Here is an 18,940-nt window from a genome sequence, read left to right on the forward strand (position 1 = left end):
ATGACATAATTCAAATGTACAATGTTTCTTTTTTTTTTTATTTCGTTCTTAAATACTGAATATATATTACAACAGCGTAAGTTCTATACGACAATGTCAGCGTACACTTGTGAGTTTCAGATTCGTGTACAATATAAGAAATATACAATTCACGCAGCTAGTTAGTTAGTATCGCACTTCATACGTGTCCTATTTATTTTGGCACGAACTTCTCGATCTTACGTTATAGCACCATTCTTCGACTCTTCGTCGTTCGTACGATCGTCGTAACAATCACGATGACACCGTTTGAAACAATTATATAATACAATCCCTTAACTCCGTTTCGAAAATATTCCCTCGTTATCAACGAAGAAAGTTGCACCGTTGCTGAAACATCTTCCATTACGTTCATTTGATACGGAAGGAAATTCACCGATTTCGATGGCAATTTGTAAAAATTTGTAAAAAAAAAAAAAAGATCTTCCATTTTTCATCATTTCAAATATATAATAATTCGAAGTCAACGATTAATAATCTACGATTGTAATCACTTGTACTTTGATTCGTTACATATTTTTTCTTTCTTTCTTTTTTTTTTTTTTTGATTGAGAAAATTTCCTACTACATCATCCATCTTAATTTTCACCTCGATATCACACATATCAGCTATTTTTCTTTCAATAATATTTTTACAACGAATATGGCATATTCTCTCCTTTTAAGTAATATCGCAGAGTTTAAAATATCTCCGAGCTGAAGAAACCTTTCACGAAGCATTTTTTTTTTTATAGAATAGATAGAAATCTTGGTTCAGTCAGTGATCTACATTTTTCTCTCCTATAATATCAGAGTTCATGCACTCGAGTTTACGTCCTGGAACCAAGTGTGCTCGGATGATAGAGCGTGGTGTCCGCGCCCCACTCGTAAGGACCTTCGTGCGGCCCAAGGGAAACCATGGTACTGGGTCCGAGGGTGGTGTGCGACGCTGCACTGACCATTCCAGGGCCTGAAGAGACGTAGCTGAGTGGTGGTCGTGGCTGATCACGCAAACGGGCGTGTTTCACCTGTCGTTTGTACCTTGAACGAACATTCGTCTTTTTAAAAAACTCGAATAATTAAAAGGAAACATTGATGGAAAGAGGTGAGATTTATTAAGAAAAAAGAAAAATGGTAAAGGTTATGAAATATATATACTTACTTAGCGTGCATGCAACAAAGTGTACAACTGGAGATAATGGCGGCAACGCCGACGAGGACAGCGATGGCCAGCACCCACATCTGCGTCATCGATGCGTCGGCCCTGGCCACCAGAGGGGCACAATGTTGCACCTTCTCCACGTGATAAGTTCTATAAACTCTCTTCAACTCCTCGTTTTTAGGATCGGTGAGAAGGGCCTTCATCTCGTCCAAATCGTACGCCTCCTTTCCAACCATTTGGAAACAGGAACTGGTCGAAGAGAAGTCCAACGAGTTGTCCTCCTTCGAATAAAACTGGGTATCGTACACGTTGACGCTGATCGGTAGGGAGAGAGCCTGTTGTACCGATTTCTCGAACTCCTCCAACGTCTTCCTGACCTCGACCGGCGGTTTCGAGAACACGAACTTCAACATGTCCCTGTCACGCAACAAAAATATCCTCAGAGTGATATTCGTCTCCCTGGCTGGTGTCACTGAATTGTTGGCTGACACAATGATCTCCATGTAACCGTCCGCATAACTCGACATGGATCCCGTCGTTCTCAGTTCACCGGTTTGAGAGTTCAAGGACAGATGAGAGGGGATCTTTCGTTTCGACATGGAGGGGTCAACGAGAGATGTGAAGGAAGCTTTGCCCATGCTGTAGTTAATCGGAAGAGCATCGGAATCGGCGTCGAAAGCTTCCAGAGTGATCAAACTCGTGTCTATCGGCACGTTGAGGCGAACGCCCAACGTGACGTTCTCCTTTTTGAATTTCGGCCTGTTGTCGTCGATGTCTAGAACTTTGACGAGAACCTGCCTCTCGGAGGGATCTTGTCGGTTATAAGGTTTCGGTACGATGTCGCCCTTGTTCGTCGAGTAAGGGAAACACTTGATGGTGAGCAAATGATGGTCGGCCCTCTCTCGATCGAGCCGCCCGTTCGATTTTATCACCGCTGAATTGTTCTCGAGCCTCTCCACGATAAAAAGGCTGGCTTCGTTCCCGTAAACGATCGCGTAATCGATCATTCCATTTTCCCCGATGTCCTCGTCGATGGCCTCGATCACGCCTACCTTCGTCCCGATCGGCGTTTCCTCCAGCACGGCCAGTTCAACGGGCGGGCTGTCCAGATTTCGTTTGAAATGAGGCTTGTGATCGTCGATATCGTTCACGATCACTTGCAACACCCTGGTCGCCTGTTGGGGAGGATTTCCCAGATCCTGAGCGACCAGTATCAACGTGTAACTGTCCTTCGTTTCCCTGTCCAACAATTTCCTGGTCGTGATCAGACCGGTCTCGCTGTTTATCCTGAACGCGCTCGCGTCTTTCCCGAAATTTCCATCCTCCAAAAATTTAAAAGTGATCTTCCCGTTCGGCAAGTTGGGATCGTCCGGGTCCGAAGCGACCACTTGGAACACAGGACTGCCAATTGTCGAGTTCTCCGATATGTAAGCAACCTCTTCGAGAGTAGGTCTGATGAACAGAGGGACGCCATCGTTGCTTACCACGTCCCCGATGTAAAGAGTCAGAATCACGTCCGAGTACAATTCCGGCTCTCCTCCGTCTTCGCCTCTGATCCGCATTATGTACGGCTCCGTTCTCCCCTTCCCTGTCAACGCTCGAGCCGAGTAGATCTCCCCGGTTTTATGATTTATTTCGAACAATCCTGGAATTTAGTAATAATTGAACAATTGAACAAAGTAAAAATCGTGAATTGACGATTAGCTTGCTTACCGCTCGCTTCACCCTCGTCGATGATCTCGTAGTTGATCACCCCGCCTTTGTCTTCGTCTGGATCAGTGGCGGTGATATTCACAACACTGACGCCGGACGGGGCATTCTCGGGGATCACAGCCGTATATGCCTCCTGTTCGAACGTGGGCGCGTTATCATTCACGTCTAGAACGTCAACTGTCACCAAAGCTCTGGTACTTCTTTGCTCCGCACCGCCTTGAGGCATATCCGAGGCGACCACGTAGAAACGGAGAACCGATTGTTTTTCTCTGTCGAGGGTCGTGTTGGTGGCGATCTGAAGATTTATGGGCGAATAATTTGATAATTCATTTATTATTTAGTGCGATCGTTTAAATTATTTTTAAATTTAAACCTGGATGTTCCCGGTTATTGGCTCCACCTCGAACATGTTAGCATTTTCTCCGATCAAGGAGTACCTCACTTCGCCGTATCCTCTTCTAACTTCTTGCTCCGTGTTTGAACTATCCATGTCCGTGGCCTTCACGTTTAACACGATCTTGGAAGGTTTCTCCGATTCCAGCACCGAAATTTTGTAATCCTTTTGTGCGAACACAGGATTGTTATCGTTCGTGTCTTGCACCTCGACGATGACGTTGGCTTCGGACATTTTTCGCGTTATCTCGTAGTCTCTTGCCAGTGCTCGTACTTTAAATTGAATGAACTGAAAAAAAAAAAAAAAGAAAATGGTCAAGCGTTTGAATTTTTCCTCTCGATATAAATTTATACAGATTTACCTTTTGATTCAGAGCTTCGTAGTCCAATCTCTTGCTCAAAACTACGTTCCCACTCTGGACACCAACGTTAACGTATCCCTCGTCGTCGTCTTCCCTCACCAACTCGAATCTCTGCACGGGATATCCGGTGGTGGGTTCCCTCGCAGACAACATCAGCAAAGTGGTTCCAAGGGGTTGCTCTTCGGGCACGGAAATCCTGATGGTCGGATTATTGGGCGACCATCCGGGATTGGTGAAGGTTGGATTGTCATCGCTGTAAGCTTGAATGTATATCGTCACCTCGACCCTCGTGATTTGCCTCTCTTTATCCACGACGGCGTTCAGATCTTGCACTTGAACAGTGAGTATGACCACCGCGGCAACTTGATAATCCAACACCCGATTTACAGTTATTAAACCCGTGGTGGAGTTTATCCTAAAAGCAGTCTTGTAATCGTAAGGGGCTGTATTCTTGAGAGCCACGCCGGTCTTGTCCACAGCCCTTATAGGCTCCACTATGGAATATTCCAGGTAAGCGTCCGAGTCTGGATCCGTTGCCGCTACCTTTAATACTGGCTCGCCTGTAGAATTTTCGAGAGTTGGGATTAGTTTTATATAGTTTTATATTTTTTCTTTTCCCTCGGTTAAATTTACCTATCGCCGCTCTTTCAGACACGTAAACGAGATACGTCGACTCGTTGAACGTTGGCGGTTTGTTGTTCACGTCTATCATGTTCACCGTGACGGTGGTCGTTGCAGTTTCTCTGACGGGTGTGCCCGAATCTATGGCGTAAACTATCACTTCGTATTTCTCTCCACCGCTTTCCAGATCCAAACGGGCGTCCGGCGAGACCGTGATAACGCCAGAACTGTGTGAGCGAGCAATATTTATTTTTACTTTATTCGTTCACCCTTCCTCTTTCTCTTTTTCTCTTTTCGCAAAAGTGAAAATTACGAGCGCAAATTACCTAGAATCTATAACGAAATTATCCTTAGCGCCGGAAGCGATGTGGTACTGTAACAAGCTGTCTCTCCCGTCAGGGTCGTTCGCCACGACTCTAATGACTTCCGTTCCAGGCGAGGCGTTCTCCAGCAACCTTGCTCGATAAGTGCTGGGTCCTGGTAAATTAGATTTGTAATTTCCACGGAAGATGGGTTTCTGGTTTCCGGGTACCCCCACTCTCACCGACAGTCTCGTTTCGGAGAATAATGGCGGCGTTCCAGCATCCGTAGCTCGAATCGCCAGCTCGTATATCCCTCTCTCCGTGTCGTCTGAACGCACTGCTTTCGCCATTGTTACTTCTCCAGTGTCGCGATTTATCTGTAAAAATTTTCGTTAATTTTAATCCCTTTCCGAAGGGAAGAAGAACGTTTATTTCGATCTCTCTAAACATTTTTTTTAAGTTTCTTAATATCATTCTCCACGATATACCTTGAAAACGTCGTTCGTCATGCTGTTATGGGAACTTATGGAGTACGTCACTTTTCCATTTCCTTGAGTCGGCCCATCAGCATCCGTCGCCCTGACGAACATCTGGGGATCGAAACTCGTCGCCCCTTCTCGAACGGTTCTCGTGTACTCCTTCTGCTCGAACGTAGGTTTATTATCGTTAACATCCTCCAACTCTATCAATATATTCACCGCCGAGACTCTTCCGCCCCCGTCTTTCGCCTCCATCGTCAGCGAATACGATTTCTGAGCTTCGTAGTCCAACGCCTTGGACACCGAGATCCCTCCAGTTTTTGGATTCGTAGCGAATTTATCAGCGCCGAAACCGCGCAGCGTATACGTCAATTCGCCAAAGGAACCGCTGTCGTAATCCCTCGCGAACACGTCCCCGAATCGTGTCCCTATTCCTGCGTCTTCAGGAAGAGATAATTTGTACACCGATTGGGAGAACTCTGGACTGTGGTCGTTCGCGTCCTTCAATTGCACGTGAACCCTGCTCGAAGCCACCTGAAATTCATTTTTTCGAAATCCATTCGTCTTCGATCTCAATTACCTCTATCTAAAGTGAAATAAGATGTAACGTTTATTGTAAATTCGTACCACTTCGTTGGCAACCAGCGCAACAACTTCGAACTCGAGCTGCCTCCTGGCGATGTCCTCCACGTCGTAATCCAGCACGCTCACATTTTTCGCTTTGACCACAACCGGTACTCGGCCCTGAGCCTCCTCGGGGCCGACAACGAAAGCTCTGCTTATCCCAGGATAATCCGGATCGTCTCTGAGGGCCAACGTGTATTTCGCGTTCTCCCCTACGTCCCCGTCGCTCACTATCATGTTCAAGCCTGGCAAAGGCGTGTCCTTGCCAATGTCCTCCGAAATCGTGATATTGAAATACTTTTGGTTAAAAACGGGCATCAGATCGTCCACGTCGGTGACAACGATCGTCACGATCGACGTGGCAGTGTCGGCCGGGATCTCGTTATTGATCAACTCCGTGGCCTTCACCTGGAACGTGTAGATACCGCCGTTTTGCAGGATTCTAGGATCCTCCCGGTCGAGGGAGACGTTCGTGGTGACGAGTTTGCCGACTGTCGCGTCACCCTCTCTCGACACGTCGAGCTCGAAATGGCCCGAGTCCTCATCTTCCAACGTCAATAGCAGGCTTCTTGGCTCACCCGTGTCACCGTCCCGTGCTCTCACCGTGAGGATCGTGTGACCGGCAGGCGTGTTCTCCGGAAGTGCCGCGCTGTACGGCGCGTTCAGGAACACGGGCGGCTGATCCTGAGAATAATTTATTTATCAAGAATATTTATAGAATCTTTGGAGAGAGATCTTTCCTCTCAAATGTATCCTCAGATTATCCTCGGGTGCATTTATAATCCGAAAGATTATTTACTATCTAAAACTAACGGATTAAAACTATCGTTAAAACATATCTACTGGAAATAATTTATTTATCAAGAACATATTCATTCGTTCTATGTGTAAAATCTTTAGTGTGCTTAAAGGAAGAATTTTATTAGTCTCCTTAATTCAATGGAATTTGTTTTATTAAGAATAATTATCGTTTTTGAGAGAGATCTTTCCTCTCAAATCCTCAAATCCTCAGATTATCCTCAGGTACATTTATAACCCGAAAGTTTCCCGATTATTGCTATTTACTATCTAAAACACGAATTAAAAACTATCGTTAAAACATATCTACTGGAAATAATTTATTTATCAAGAAAATATTTATTCGTTCTATGCGTAAAATCTTTAGCGTTCTTAAAGGAAGAATTTTATTAGTCTCCTTAACTCCATGGAATTTTATTAAGAATAATTATCGCTTTTGAGAGAGATCTTTCCTCTCAAATCCTCAAATCCTCAGATTATCCTCAGGTACATTTCTAATCCGAAAGTTTCCCAGTAATCGCAATTTCCATGAATTAATTAGAACGATCCTATCCTAACTAATGTTTAAAGAACGATCAAGGTAAAACGCGCAAGAACGAAGGGAAACATTTACCGGTTCCGGTGAAAGTTATTTTGTGAAAACAACGCGTACAAGGATAATCAGATGTTTCCACGAAGAGAGTGACCGGGTAACGGCCCGCCCGTTCCCGGTTATATTATCGCGAAATAATCTTGCAAACAAATACGGAATGATCGCGCTTGGTGTACAGTTATCCACATCCTTGGCGAGGCCTACTTACCTGAACATCGAGAACGTCCACGGCTACTGTCGCTCTAGCTTGTAACCTTCTCGAGACGTCGCTGGCACCGTCTATGGCCAGAAGATTGATCAAATAGGAATTTCTCCTTTCGTAATCGAGAGACTTGGCTAGGCTGATTTGCACGTCGTATTTTCCCTCTGCCAACTGATAAAATGATTTATAATTAAGGGCAACGAAAGCTATCAAATTTAATTTCTATATTGTATATTATTTAAATTTCTAATGTAATATCTAAAATACCGAGAATCGAAAATGATTTCCAAATATATATATTTTTCTTTTCATGTCAAGAGATTTTTCCTCGAGGAACGATTCGAGGAAAAATTCAAGAAACGTAGAAAGTACGAATAACGAGATCGGGAGAGTGTGACGAAGGAAGTGTACAAGAACTCGAAGGATAATTATGTTCATCAATTTCCAAGTTTGACGTGATATCGATCTTGTTGCAAGACTCTACCTTTTCCGTGGAAACGTTGAAGACATCGCAAACGTCGTCGTCCCGGGACGCGGACACGCATTCCACGTGAACATCGGCGTTTACGCCACCATCGCGATCCGTGATCGTGATCGTGCCAGGGGGAACTAGGAGGCCACCCACGTGCGCACTTTCCGGTACCCTCGCCGCATAAGGTCTGCCGTGATATACCGGTGGATTATCGTTCTCGTCCAGCACCGCTATCTCCCTTCGAAGGGACACGGTGTTGGGCTCTGATCCCGCGATCCCTTCGTCTAATAAAACATGCCTTTTAATAATCCCTCCATCAATCCAGTTTTCCAAATTTGGAATACAATGTATCACGTGTGAAAATATATTGGAAGGAAATTACGGAAAAACTGTATTTTCTATAAATAGTAAGTATAGAAAGAAAGAGATAGTCAGAAATGATTAGTGAAATCTATAAAAAAAAATGTAAAAAATGTACAATGATTTATAGAAATGTAAAAGTAGATTGTCTTTTTTACACGTGTTAATATTAAATATAAATATTGATTGAAATTAATTGAAAAATCTCGAAATTAGATACAGAGATTTGTAATAACCAGGTGGTTGGCATTCGTGTCGTACTCGTGTCTAATGCTCTACATATCGTCAATTATCCATTGATATTCCACCGTAAAGTCGTAACGGGACACCGATAAAAAGGTGTATTGTGTATATAGTTACCCGTTATGCTGATGATGACTTCGATCAAGTCCTGGCTCTCCCTGTCTAACGCCTTTCTCAGAACAACGACACCGCTGTCCCGATTCACGGTGAAGTATTCACCGCTGATCGAGTAGTGGAGCTTCGAGCCTTCCGGATCCTCTCCTTTCAGAGTGTAAACAGGGGCACCGGGTGGAGTGCCCTCCGACACGGCCAACCTGGCCATGTCTCCACCTTGCACGAAGTGCGGTGCCCTGTTGATCACTTGACCCCATGACGAAGACCACGTGGAGAGTGCGAGCAATAGAATTGTCCACATCGTCACCTGGACCGACAATTGTTCCTCTTTTTTTTTATTACGATAAATAAACAAAATTTATAATTTTCTAATTCGTCCTCCAGGAGGAGTAAAATAGAAGTAGAATTTCTATTTCTCGATTTGACGAGGAGGCGAATTACGGAGAGTTCAATTATTATTATGTTCATTGGATTAGAGATTCTTTAATGATGAGATGTTTGTTCGTGAATACATTGTGTTACATCCTTTGCCGTATGATTTAATTAGCGATTAATTAGCAATTATAATAACCGTTCATTGATATACGGAGGCTATCATTAACATTAATGGTTTGATGTTATTATTCGTCGTCGTAATTGATTGATAATTATGTACAAAATTAATTAATTAAGAGGAGAATTAGAAAGTGTATTCAAAGATGAAAATGTTTAACGAGAACGATTCTGGATTGAAGGCGGAACTTTCATTAAGACGAATTGGAACAAGAAGTTTTACGCGTATAAAAGTTTTGCGCTCTCTCTTGCGTGACAAGCGAACGCTTCCTATATCGTGCTTCCGTCACGAATCCGTTCACTTCCGGTCATCGTAACCGATGTATCGTGAACAATAATTATACCTGTTTAAATGTGAATAATATGAAATTAATACAAATTAAATTAAATTAAACAAATTTCTTTATACACGAATCCCTTCGTAATTCAATAGTTAAATATTCCCCTTTTTCAATATAACAATATCCATACATTTCCTTTCGCAAAACTGGCTGGAAAAATTTTTACGAAGATGCAAAAGAAGATGTAGAAGAAAAGTTTATCTTCGAAACAAACATCTATATATATTTCCATACATCGCGAATTCCATTCACTTTCCATCTCTCCGTCGATTAATTATCCACCGGTTATATCTCGAAAAAGAAAGAAACCGTTGAGCTGAACCACAATCTACCTTAACAGAGGTCTGAAATAGTAATCGTCCACGCGATTATTCTGTTCCTCTGTGCATACATGCGTTGTCGGGATCAACGATCGAGGCTCGTTTGGAAAAATGTGCAAGAAGAAAAGACGAGTGGGCAGGAGAGAGGAAACGGTTAAACGCCGCGGAGGATGGAGGCTCCGATCTATCGAAGCCACCGGTTTCCACCCATATAAAACGCGGATTATTATCGGCTCTCTCTCTTCGCCGTTTCGAGAAAAATACGGTTGAGGCGAACCACTATGGCGGTGCAACCACCGACCACTTTACGCTGACTGAATGACTCGAAGCGGGTATGACTCGGGCCGGTGAAAAGCCGTTAGAAATCAGATTCCATTTCAGGAGTTCGCGGAACTGTTGCACCACGATCCGCAAATTGAATCGTCCTGTTGGCCGCTCTCGAACATTTGTCCAGAACGCTCATTGGTTACAGAAACACGGAGCCGAATCCGGAGCGTTGAATTTGATTGTTTCACAATTTTCGAAGAAGATTATTTTTAAATAGAATCGTTATATATAATAATAATGAATACTTTTGAGAATTTGAAACTCTAATGAACAAGTGTTCTTTTTTAAATAATTTATTTTCCTCTATTATTTATAAAAGTAGGATGTGTTGATAATAATTATAATAGAAGCTAGAGAATTCGTAAGCTAAAGAATTCGTATTTCGAAGAAAGCAAATGACCTCGATCTGTTAAAATGCGAGATGAGATAATCGGTCGAATTTTTTTATCGGCGTAAATGGGATAATGTTTCAAGATCGCGAAATTTCACGGGCCAATGAGTAGCGCTTATTAGGGTTAGCGCGGGCTGTTACGATCTCTACGCTGTGTTATAACTTTCTAGTAGTCTCCAGATTCCGAACAAAAGTCTTGCACAACAGCATCTGAACGCAGTACGCGTTTCCAAGTTATTCTACCTCCGTCATAACTCTCACTTGGTAGACGATGCAGAATCGAAACTATTTGATCAACTACAACTTCCTTTCGATCAAATCGAAATATATTTGCACCGCTGTTATCGATAAATTTAATTGTTAATCGTGTGTATTATGGATAATGAGTCTGATCAGGAAAAATATATTATTTCTAACGTAATGCGATTAAGAACGATAAATATTACTTTCTACGTATTTTCGCTTTAATTGAATGATAATAAAAAACTTTTAGACAAACTTGGCAGACTGTGTAGCAGCATATTAATTTCCTCCGAGTAAATAAATTTACTAGAAACTTGATCCACCATTGAATACATAATCCACTAAGAAAAAGTCGGACAAAACGTTGCGAGTAATACCAAAGTTTCCATCATGTTCCCAAGGATTCACGCATGGGCAACGAAACATTCAAGAAAGTCTACGTAATCCGTTTAAATAGAATCCGCAATAACAAGCCGACCCGTCGTATGTTTCAGCATACGATTTCTATTGCAACGTGTGCAGCGAGGAAAAGCACGAAGCGTTAAAATCCAGGATCTACTCGCTATATTTCTACAATGCGTTTGGACGTCCAAAGGAACTGTAATAGCAATTTAATCAGACGCCAATGCTTAAATTGTATACGGCTGGATCGAACGGCTAAATTGGATTCCATTTTAACCAGGAAAAAATTCTCGGATCGATATTTCATCGTGAAATCGCGTAGAAATAATTATGAAGTGATATATGTATCTGAAGACTGAACAATGATGAGGTGCAATATATATTTTCTGAGTACGATAATATACTTTCTTTGTTGGAGATATTTAAGATTTGTGGAATGAAGAAAGTAATTTTAAGAAATTCAAATTTTTTTCGTTCATAAATCTTGTGACAATTTTTTCACTGAACGAAGAAACACGCGATTCTTAATTTATAATTTTTCTTAGAACAGATTTATAAATTTCTTTACATATATTTCTTATAAAAGGAACGACAAAATTTTCTTCATAGGAATGACAAGAGATGTAACGATGACATAAAATTATTCAAATAGAATATATCGTCTCCATGCTCTATTTAATAATGGTGATCCTATTACTCGTGATGTTAAAGCAAGTCGAGTTCGTTGTCTTGTATTTATTATGAATTTACTCGATGGTAATTGCCGCGATGCATGCAATTTGCTGTTTAAAGTTTAACTGGTCGTATATTTCGGTATATGGGTCATGGATGATTCAAAACACGTTTATAATAACAAGATGAAAGTATTCTGTGCGGCCCAATTTCGAAATAAACGTGGTCGTTACGTTTCATCAATTTGAAACGAGGAAATTGATCCACTTGTTAGATGATGGAACGAAAAATATTGGTTTTGCAAACGGTATACGATGCATACTAATTCGAAATAAAATATTCCTTCGACGTGATTCTTTATTCGACTAAATTATTATTTCATGATTTATCAAATATCATTAAAATATGTATTACGATATTAATTTATGATCGTTATAGTTATGGTATTATTTTTCAATGGTCTTATATTTAAATAGAAATATTATTATACTCGATCGATATTTAAAACGACAAAATGAAATTGGATTCAACATTTGGAGAAAATTGCTTTTGAACGATAAATACTAAAAATCGCATAAACTATTCGTTAGTCTTCGATGATTCAAAATATCGATCTGTAAATCCATTTCCAATAATATTACAAGATTATTTTCTTAAGGGAGCTATCTCATCTTTCATTCTTTGCATCTTCTTCCACTTTATCTGCTTATTTATAGCGTTGAAAAGAAAAAAGAAACGATCACTCTCTTTGTCGATAAGCTCCTTCGTGATTTTTCATAAACTATTAGCTCATCGATGGCTAAACATAGTAATGTAATCAATAAAACGCTGAATAACAACATTAAATCGAGTTCAATTTCACGGGCTACGTTGTGATAAAGAAGCAAACCGGTTTCATCATCGGCGAAATGTATTTCACAATTTATTTCGCGTTACGATGCCTCTCACAGGAATTAATTTCTATGCTATCTGATGGAGAGCTTTCCTTCTCGCGTTTATTCGCTTCCGCGAATAATAAACGTCGAGAGAAAATTTGTAATCTTGTTTGTAATCTCCTCTTCAAGCAAATTCTTAGAAATATATACGATAAAATGTGTCATGGTATTATTAATTGTTTAATACACGAGAGAAATTTATTTACTTTAGTTCAATAAACAATTTTTCCATTTGTATTAAATGGAAGTAATAAGTAATAAATTATCTTAAAAATTAGAAAATTATTTCTTATTCGAAAGAGAACAATCTTTCCGCAAACTTAACCCATATATTCTTCTACCAAACATTTGAAACATCTTGCTCTGACAGCACTCTGATACCTGATACGAGACAATCTGAAAATTACCAAAGTCCACAATCCGATTCACACGTTAAGAAAACCTATTCACGCGCGCGCCTCTTACATCAAAATTTCCCAGAGAGTGGATTCCATAGGTGAATAAATTACCTAGATTCGTTCGTTGACCCAGATGCGGTCGGAAACCGCGTGCCAAGCACGAGCGATTCGTAATCGCTTCTCGATTACCCGGCAACGTGACGATTTCGAAATCGCCTTCACCTTATGAAATTTCGCGGCCCGTCATCGAGATATCGGTCAACGACATTGGCGTAGGATAAAATTCTATATACGAGAGAACTTATGTATCAAAAACTCTTGCTACACTTTTCAATTCTTTTTTTTTTTTATACTAATATTCCCAATTTTTCCTTATCCTTTGTATATAATACTCTTCTCGATTCCTCTCTCAGGATGAAATATACGAAATTCAACAACTCGATACTTGGCGAGATGTTATATCGATAGTTTATCGCTGCTATCTTTCTCCGACACGGTGTGTCCATATCCGATTTTCTCTTCGACAGCGCGAAAAGCAAACGAGTACGAGCGGTTAACTGTTCCACGGTACAAGAGCCGGCGTCCTAGACTCGTTAATCGTTCGAGAAAGGAGCGAAGAGGAGAGGAGCAGGGCGGAAAAGCGAGAGGAAGAGAGGAGAGGCAGCCGGTGAGAGGAAGAAAAAAAAACCGTTATGGAAGGCCCCCCTTCCACCGCGTTCCCCGCCATTACGTTACGCGGTTGGAATCCTGACACTGTGTGACCAGGTGATGCCAGGATGAATGACTAAGAAAACTATCCATCCTGCCACGCGCTTCATTCTACCTCGTCCTCTGCATTTTTCGTCGGCGAAGAAGTATCGACGTGTGGACGGATCGTGTGTTTTTCTTTTCCTTCTTCTTTTTTTCCTTTTCTCCTTCGGGGAAACGATTACGAGAATTCTTCTTGGAGGGACGTATCGTGAAGAATTCTGTTAATCTCCGTTGCCTTCCCACACTTTTTGCACGTAGTACGGCACGGTGTTTACGATAAAGTCAACCGTTTCGATCTTGGATAAACGAGCGGACGGTTAGTTCGCTCGAGAGAAAAATGTATGCAATATTTTGTATCCGTATTTAGCGGAGCTACGGTTTCGTAATTTGAAAATAAGATTAATAGGTTTGGGATTAAAACGAAGGTTTGCAGGTATAATTTGTGGTGGATGTGTGACACGATATTACGGAGAGATAAGCAGTTATAACTGGGAGATGGAGAGGAGCGTTTGTAAGAGTATAAAATGGAAAAAGGATATTTAGAGGCAGAGAAATGTGGATAGATAGACGGATATTCGAGAGAGAACACGATTAGAATTCCTGAGTGTCTTTTTCAATTCGAGAGAAAATCGACCGATTAATTTTTAGCGCGTAGATACGCTCCAAGCTTTTCCTGCTCCACGAACTTGACACCGGTTCCTTGAAACTACGACTTCGACTAGTGCACTCGCCGGTCAGACTGGTTTCCCTGGAACCGGCGAAAACGATGACGAGAGAGTTCGGCATAGTTTGTCAGTTCGTTATATTATATATCTCTATATATCGAATCACGTAAAAACCAATAATCTCCAACGGAATATTATCGGTTTCTCGGAGACGAAATAAATCCTTACTTATCCGACGATCCTAAAATCTCCTCTCGTGAATCTTTCTCGAATTTCGACGATTCAGGATTCGAACAAACGTCTTAAACTCACTGTATAAAGGTCAAGGAAATACCACCGAGTTTCTCGAGTCTCGCGTACTGTAATTGCCTTGCACTAGTTGGCCTTTACCTCACCAAAGATTTATATTCCCATTTTAACATCACACAGACTAAAATCATATGGTTTCTCGAAACAACAACGAGAACAAGAAAACAAATCTATCCACGTATCAATGAGTCGAGTCTCTTTCGATCTTCTCTATTCGCATCGTTAACAACATCGACCGATCGTCCCTTCGCCCACTGACAAACTGCAGAAACGAATAAAAATTCCGAAGCACCGAGTTAAATATTGTTTGAAACACGATCAACATCACAACGCGAGCAACGGTCACAAAAGAGTCACGAGAGATTGCCGTCCGCGCAAGGACCTTACCTCATAAAGTCGGTCCAAGATCCTTCTTCCTCGCAGCACCGTATCAACTCATCGTCACACCACGTGTTATTTCCTTTATCGTAATCGAATCAAACACGAAACAAGAAAAATAAAATGGTTCAAGGGACGACACGTACACCGTACCTCATGACGCATCGACGCGCGACAGTCTGTCTCCAACACGAGTTCGTAATCCCTTTATCCGCCCGGTTTCATGAGTCGTGGCCGTTTCGAAAAAGAACCGATGTCTGCCAGCCAATGGACAGGTCTACACTGCATCCTAAGGAGGTATGCGGCCTCTGCTATGGGAGTGGAAGGAATGGAGAGAGAGAGAGAGAAACGGCTCGGCCTAAGGAGAGACTACAGTCCGTGCCCGGTAACTGGGAAGCGAAAGGGGGGCGAAACCTTTTTGATTCTTTTGTGCCTCGACGTGCCAGGTGAGTCTCTTTCGTGGTTCCATCATGGCCGGGATTTGTGCGTCAAGGATCTGGAAGGGACATTCCTGGTGACATTTCTTTTCTTTTTTCCCCCCTTTTCTTTTCCTTTTAATATTTACGATCTAAGTATCTTTGCGGGAAAATTAACAACGCTTAAGAGGAATCGATGTATATGGTGTATTTAATTTCCGAGATATTGTGAAAAAAGGAAAGTAAAAATGCGGAGATACTTATCGTTGTGAGAAAATCGTTTGGAACTTTTCTTTCTTCTCTAAAATTTTAAAAATTCTCTTTTAAAGTGAAAGCTTCGCGTCTGCTTAGAAAATTCTTAAATACCATTTTCTTTAAAAAAAAAAAACTTTTAAAACGAGCTTTGAAATGGGTTTATTATCGTTTCTTTTCGCAATGGTCGTTTCCAAAGGGATCTACTAAAAACTTAAGTCGCATTTAATACGTCTGTTTTTTTTTTTCTCTCATACAGATTATTAGAAAGTTCAAATGATAGAATGGAGAAACATCGTGCCTGTGGTAAAACATGGTAATCATTCTGCAATTCTCCGTGTCCCGCAATGATGCTCGTTCTCAAAGCTATCGTTGCCTCGTTCTCGTCACCCTACCCACTTTTCGAGACGCGCGCAACCGATCTCTACGTGATTCTCATAAAGAAAAAGCCACGCAAGGATACCCAAGAACTCAATGACTACGTGTCACCGCGAATCATCTTTACAGTGTATCAATCTTAGCCTTTCCTTTGCAATTATCAGCACTCCCCACGTCTAACACGCGTATACCAACATTCGAATATTCATTATTCAGAAAATTATATTGAGGAATAAAAATATGAATCTCGAGTTTCGAAAGCGAGTTTATACGCATTGTAAGATGCGTCGTGAATACTCCATCAAGATTGGATACTAATTTCTCCGAGAATTTATGATCTGAAATCACACGCGCGTAGAAGAAAAATATTAATACGAAAGTACATGGTGCCATAAATATGATCAGAGCCAAAAAAGCGAAGATATCACGGAATAACTTTTATAAGAATCGTAGAAATTAATACAATCTTTCTTGACGAAACGTCACAGAGATCCACATTATTACGTTCCGTTCAAGGGAAAAAGACTTGATATTCCTATCGTTTTACCATATTCTACTAAATACACGCACATACTCATACATTCGCGCAATGTGGAAGCAGCGAAGAAACATCCTGCCGGAAGTGGAAGACGACACAGTTACGGAAGCCAGGGGAGTCGCATGCTTCCACGTAGAGAGGCTTCTATGCCTCTATCCCGAGGGGAAAAAAGAGGACCGATAATAACCGCGTAACCGGCAATTGCACGCGAGCAATTTATCGCCGTTTCGCGGCCAACGTCTCTCGGCTACGTGCACTCCCCTCCGATCGATAAGGGCAAGACCGGTGAAACGAGGAAGACACGCGTTCCTGGAAGATTTCAGCCTCCGCGTGAGATAATGAGCCGCTCCTCCACTCGAGTGATAAAGGAAATGGAAGCGGAGTGTAATTGCGCCGAGATAAGTGGTCGTGATTTCTTTTTCTTTTTCTTTTCCCTTTCATAAGAAGGTGTATAAATTTCCCATACGAGGAAAATGTTGTCGGAAGTTGAGAACTAGTACTTTTTTTTTTTCATTTAGTACTTTTAATACTACATTTTTTTTAAATTTCCTTCAACGCTTATATATATATATATCTTTTATTTCGCTACAAATGTGAACCGTGTGTGCATTACTCGCATACACGGTTCACGCTCGTAATCAGGCGACACCGCTCGACAGACAGTGTTTACAGACACCGTCTCCCCGTGTGTACACGTTTACACTGTTCAGGAAAAAGGAAACAGGTCTCGGCCGGCATCGTACATGCATCTTGCACGTATCTACACTGCGCAAGCAGTGTGTAGAACGCTCGAAACGTGCACACGTGCGCGCGCGACAAGCGTGACCGCGCGCGGCGCCGAGCGCTTTCGCGCCCGCCTCGTTCCGTCTCGCGGCTTTCTCATCGAGCCGGTTCAAAAGGTCCTGTCCAGGATGCAGAGGCGAGCACGCAAGAAGCGTAGGCTACAAGGGAGCTCGAATGCCGCCAGGCCACCCTGTAGTCTCCAACATTTTCTTTCTCTGTTTCCGGCAGACAACAGCAGAAGGTATAGGATGGAGAAAGCAGAGAGGAAAGAGCTTGTTGATTACAAAGAAATTTGATTTGATTTTATTATTAAATGCAATCGTGACTCTCGAATTGATTATCGTTGAATAAATCTTTTAACAATTTAAGTACACGTTAACACACTCCAAATAGAGATGTAACGACAACGTAACGAGTCATGAGACTTTTTCCTTTGGAATTTATTTAGAAAAAATCTGAGAGAATGTAAAAAGAATTTTTAATGAATTATTAAATGATAGAATTCCATAAGAAAAAGAAAAACACGTAGGTGAATACTGGTGGAAAATTTAATATCGAATCATAAAGCTTTCCACGCCGATACAAATCGCTCCAGTTTAACAGCTTCACACGTTTTCAACCGTGCACAGAGCAGAAAATAGAAGGACTCGTGCAAAGGTCGTGCAAACAGGATAGAGAGAAGAAGGCCAAGAAAGGAGGAGAGAGAGAGAGAGGAGAGAAGGGAAGGGGGAGATCGAGGTGGCTAAAGAAGGACGTTGCTGGAAAGACGAGAAGGGGGAAGTGTACAGTTACCAAAGGCCGCGTCGAGCAGCACCACCTCTTACGATAAAGTATCGACTTTGAAAAGTCGGACAGAGATCGTTTCCCTCTTTTAGTGGAATCGGTTGATCGCTTCCGGCTAAGTTTCAGACGAAAGTCGAACATTCGTGGGAATGAGCGGATGATTCTTGGAAAAAGGAACATGGATTCTTTATCTCGCCGATTTTTATCTCTGAAGTATACTAAACGATCGGCGAAGACGCTGTAGCTGAAGGTCGAGACATTCTCATACTTTTACTAGTTGAGCCTGTATTGGAAACATCTGCCAAGATATGCATATTGTTGTATTTGTATTTTTTAATGATAAAATAGAAGAATAAGCGTTTTTAAAAAAAAATAAATTGCGAATGAAGAAATATCCGAAGAAAATATTTCGAGAAGAACGAATGACTTTTAACAAAGGGATATTTTGAACCCACACTGAATTAACCTTTAATTGCATCATCTTTATTGTTGTAATGCATCGGCATCACGTGTAACACAACAAGAATCACGCAATCGTTCAATAGACAACTGTATTCGTAAGAAAGCCGTGGGATAAAGCGGTTTGCTTGCACAAAGATCTTCTCTCTTTCTTTTCAGTCAGAGCTCGTTACAGGTCTGGGAAAACTCCCGT

At 41.6% G+C, this 18,940-nt stretch overlaps 1 protein-coding gene across 3 annotated transcripts; it reads right to left on the reverse strand.

Moving 5' to 3' along the window:
* Window positions 1-17: 17 nt before the first annotated feature.
* Window positions 18-15,442, reverse strand: LOC108003854 (cadherin-23). Of its 3 annotated transcripts, none has more exons than XM_017066391.3 (13): window positions 15,292-15,442; window positions 8,459-8,762; window positions 7,751-8,022; window positions 7,273-7,437; window positions 5,678-6,358; window positions 5,060-5,584; window positions 4,596-4,948; window positions 4,282-4,496; window positions 3,649-4,208; window positions 3,267-3,575; window positions 2,894-3,188; window positions 1,181-2,825; window positions 18-1,059 (listed from the first exon to the last, which is right to left on the reverse strand). In XM_017066391.3, the coding sequence occupies exons 1-13, from the start codon at window positions 15,301-15,303 to the stop codon at window positions 849-851; spliced, it is 5,547 nt and encodes a 1,848-aa protein (XP_016921880.1). In that variant the 5' UTR covers window positions 15,304-15,442; the 3' UTR covers window positions 18-848. The 3 variants fall into 3 exon arrangements, with proteins under 3 accessions (XP_016921880.1, XP_016921881.1, XP_016921882.1); XM_017066392.3 differs by having other exon boundaries at window positions 15,285-15,435; XM_017066393.2 differs by having other exon boundaries at window positions 15,148-15,435.
* Window positions 15,443-18,940: the final 3,498 nt, after the last annotated feature.

Source organism: Apis cerana, linkage group LG12, assembly GCF_029169275.1.
Source record: "Apis cerana isolate GH-2021 linkage group LG12, AcerK_1.0, whole genome shotgun sequence".
NCBI lineage: Eukaryota > Metazoa > Arthropoda > Insecta > Hymenoptera > Apidae > Apis > Apis cerana.

What these genes read in the sequence shown, in the direction of transcription:
- LOC108003854 (XM_017066391.3), bottom strand. An exon ending in TGACGAACGACGTTTTCAAG is followed by an intron (nt 4,949 to 5,059) that starts GTATATCGTGGA and finishes AAATTTTTACAG; the next exon opens with ATAAATCGCGACACTGGAGA. An exon ending in CTTTGTTGCATGCACGCTAA is followed by an intron (nt 1,060 to 1,180) that starts GTAAGTATATAT and finishes TGTTCGTTCAAG; the next exon opens with GTACAAACGACAGGTGAAAC.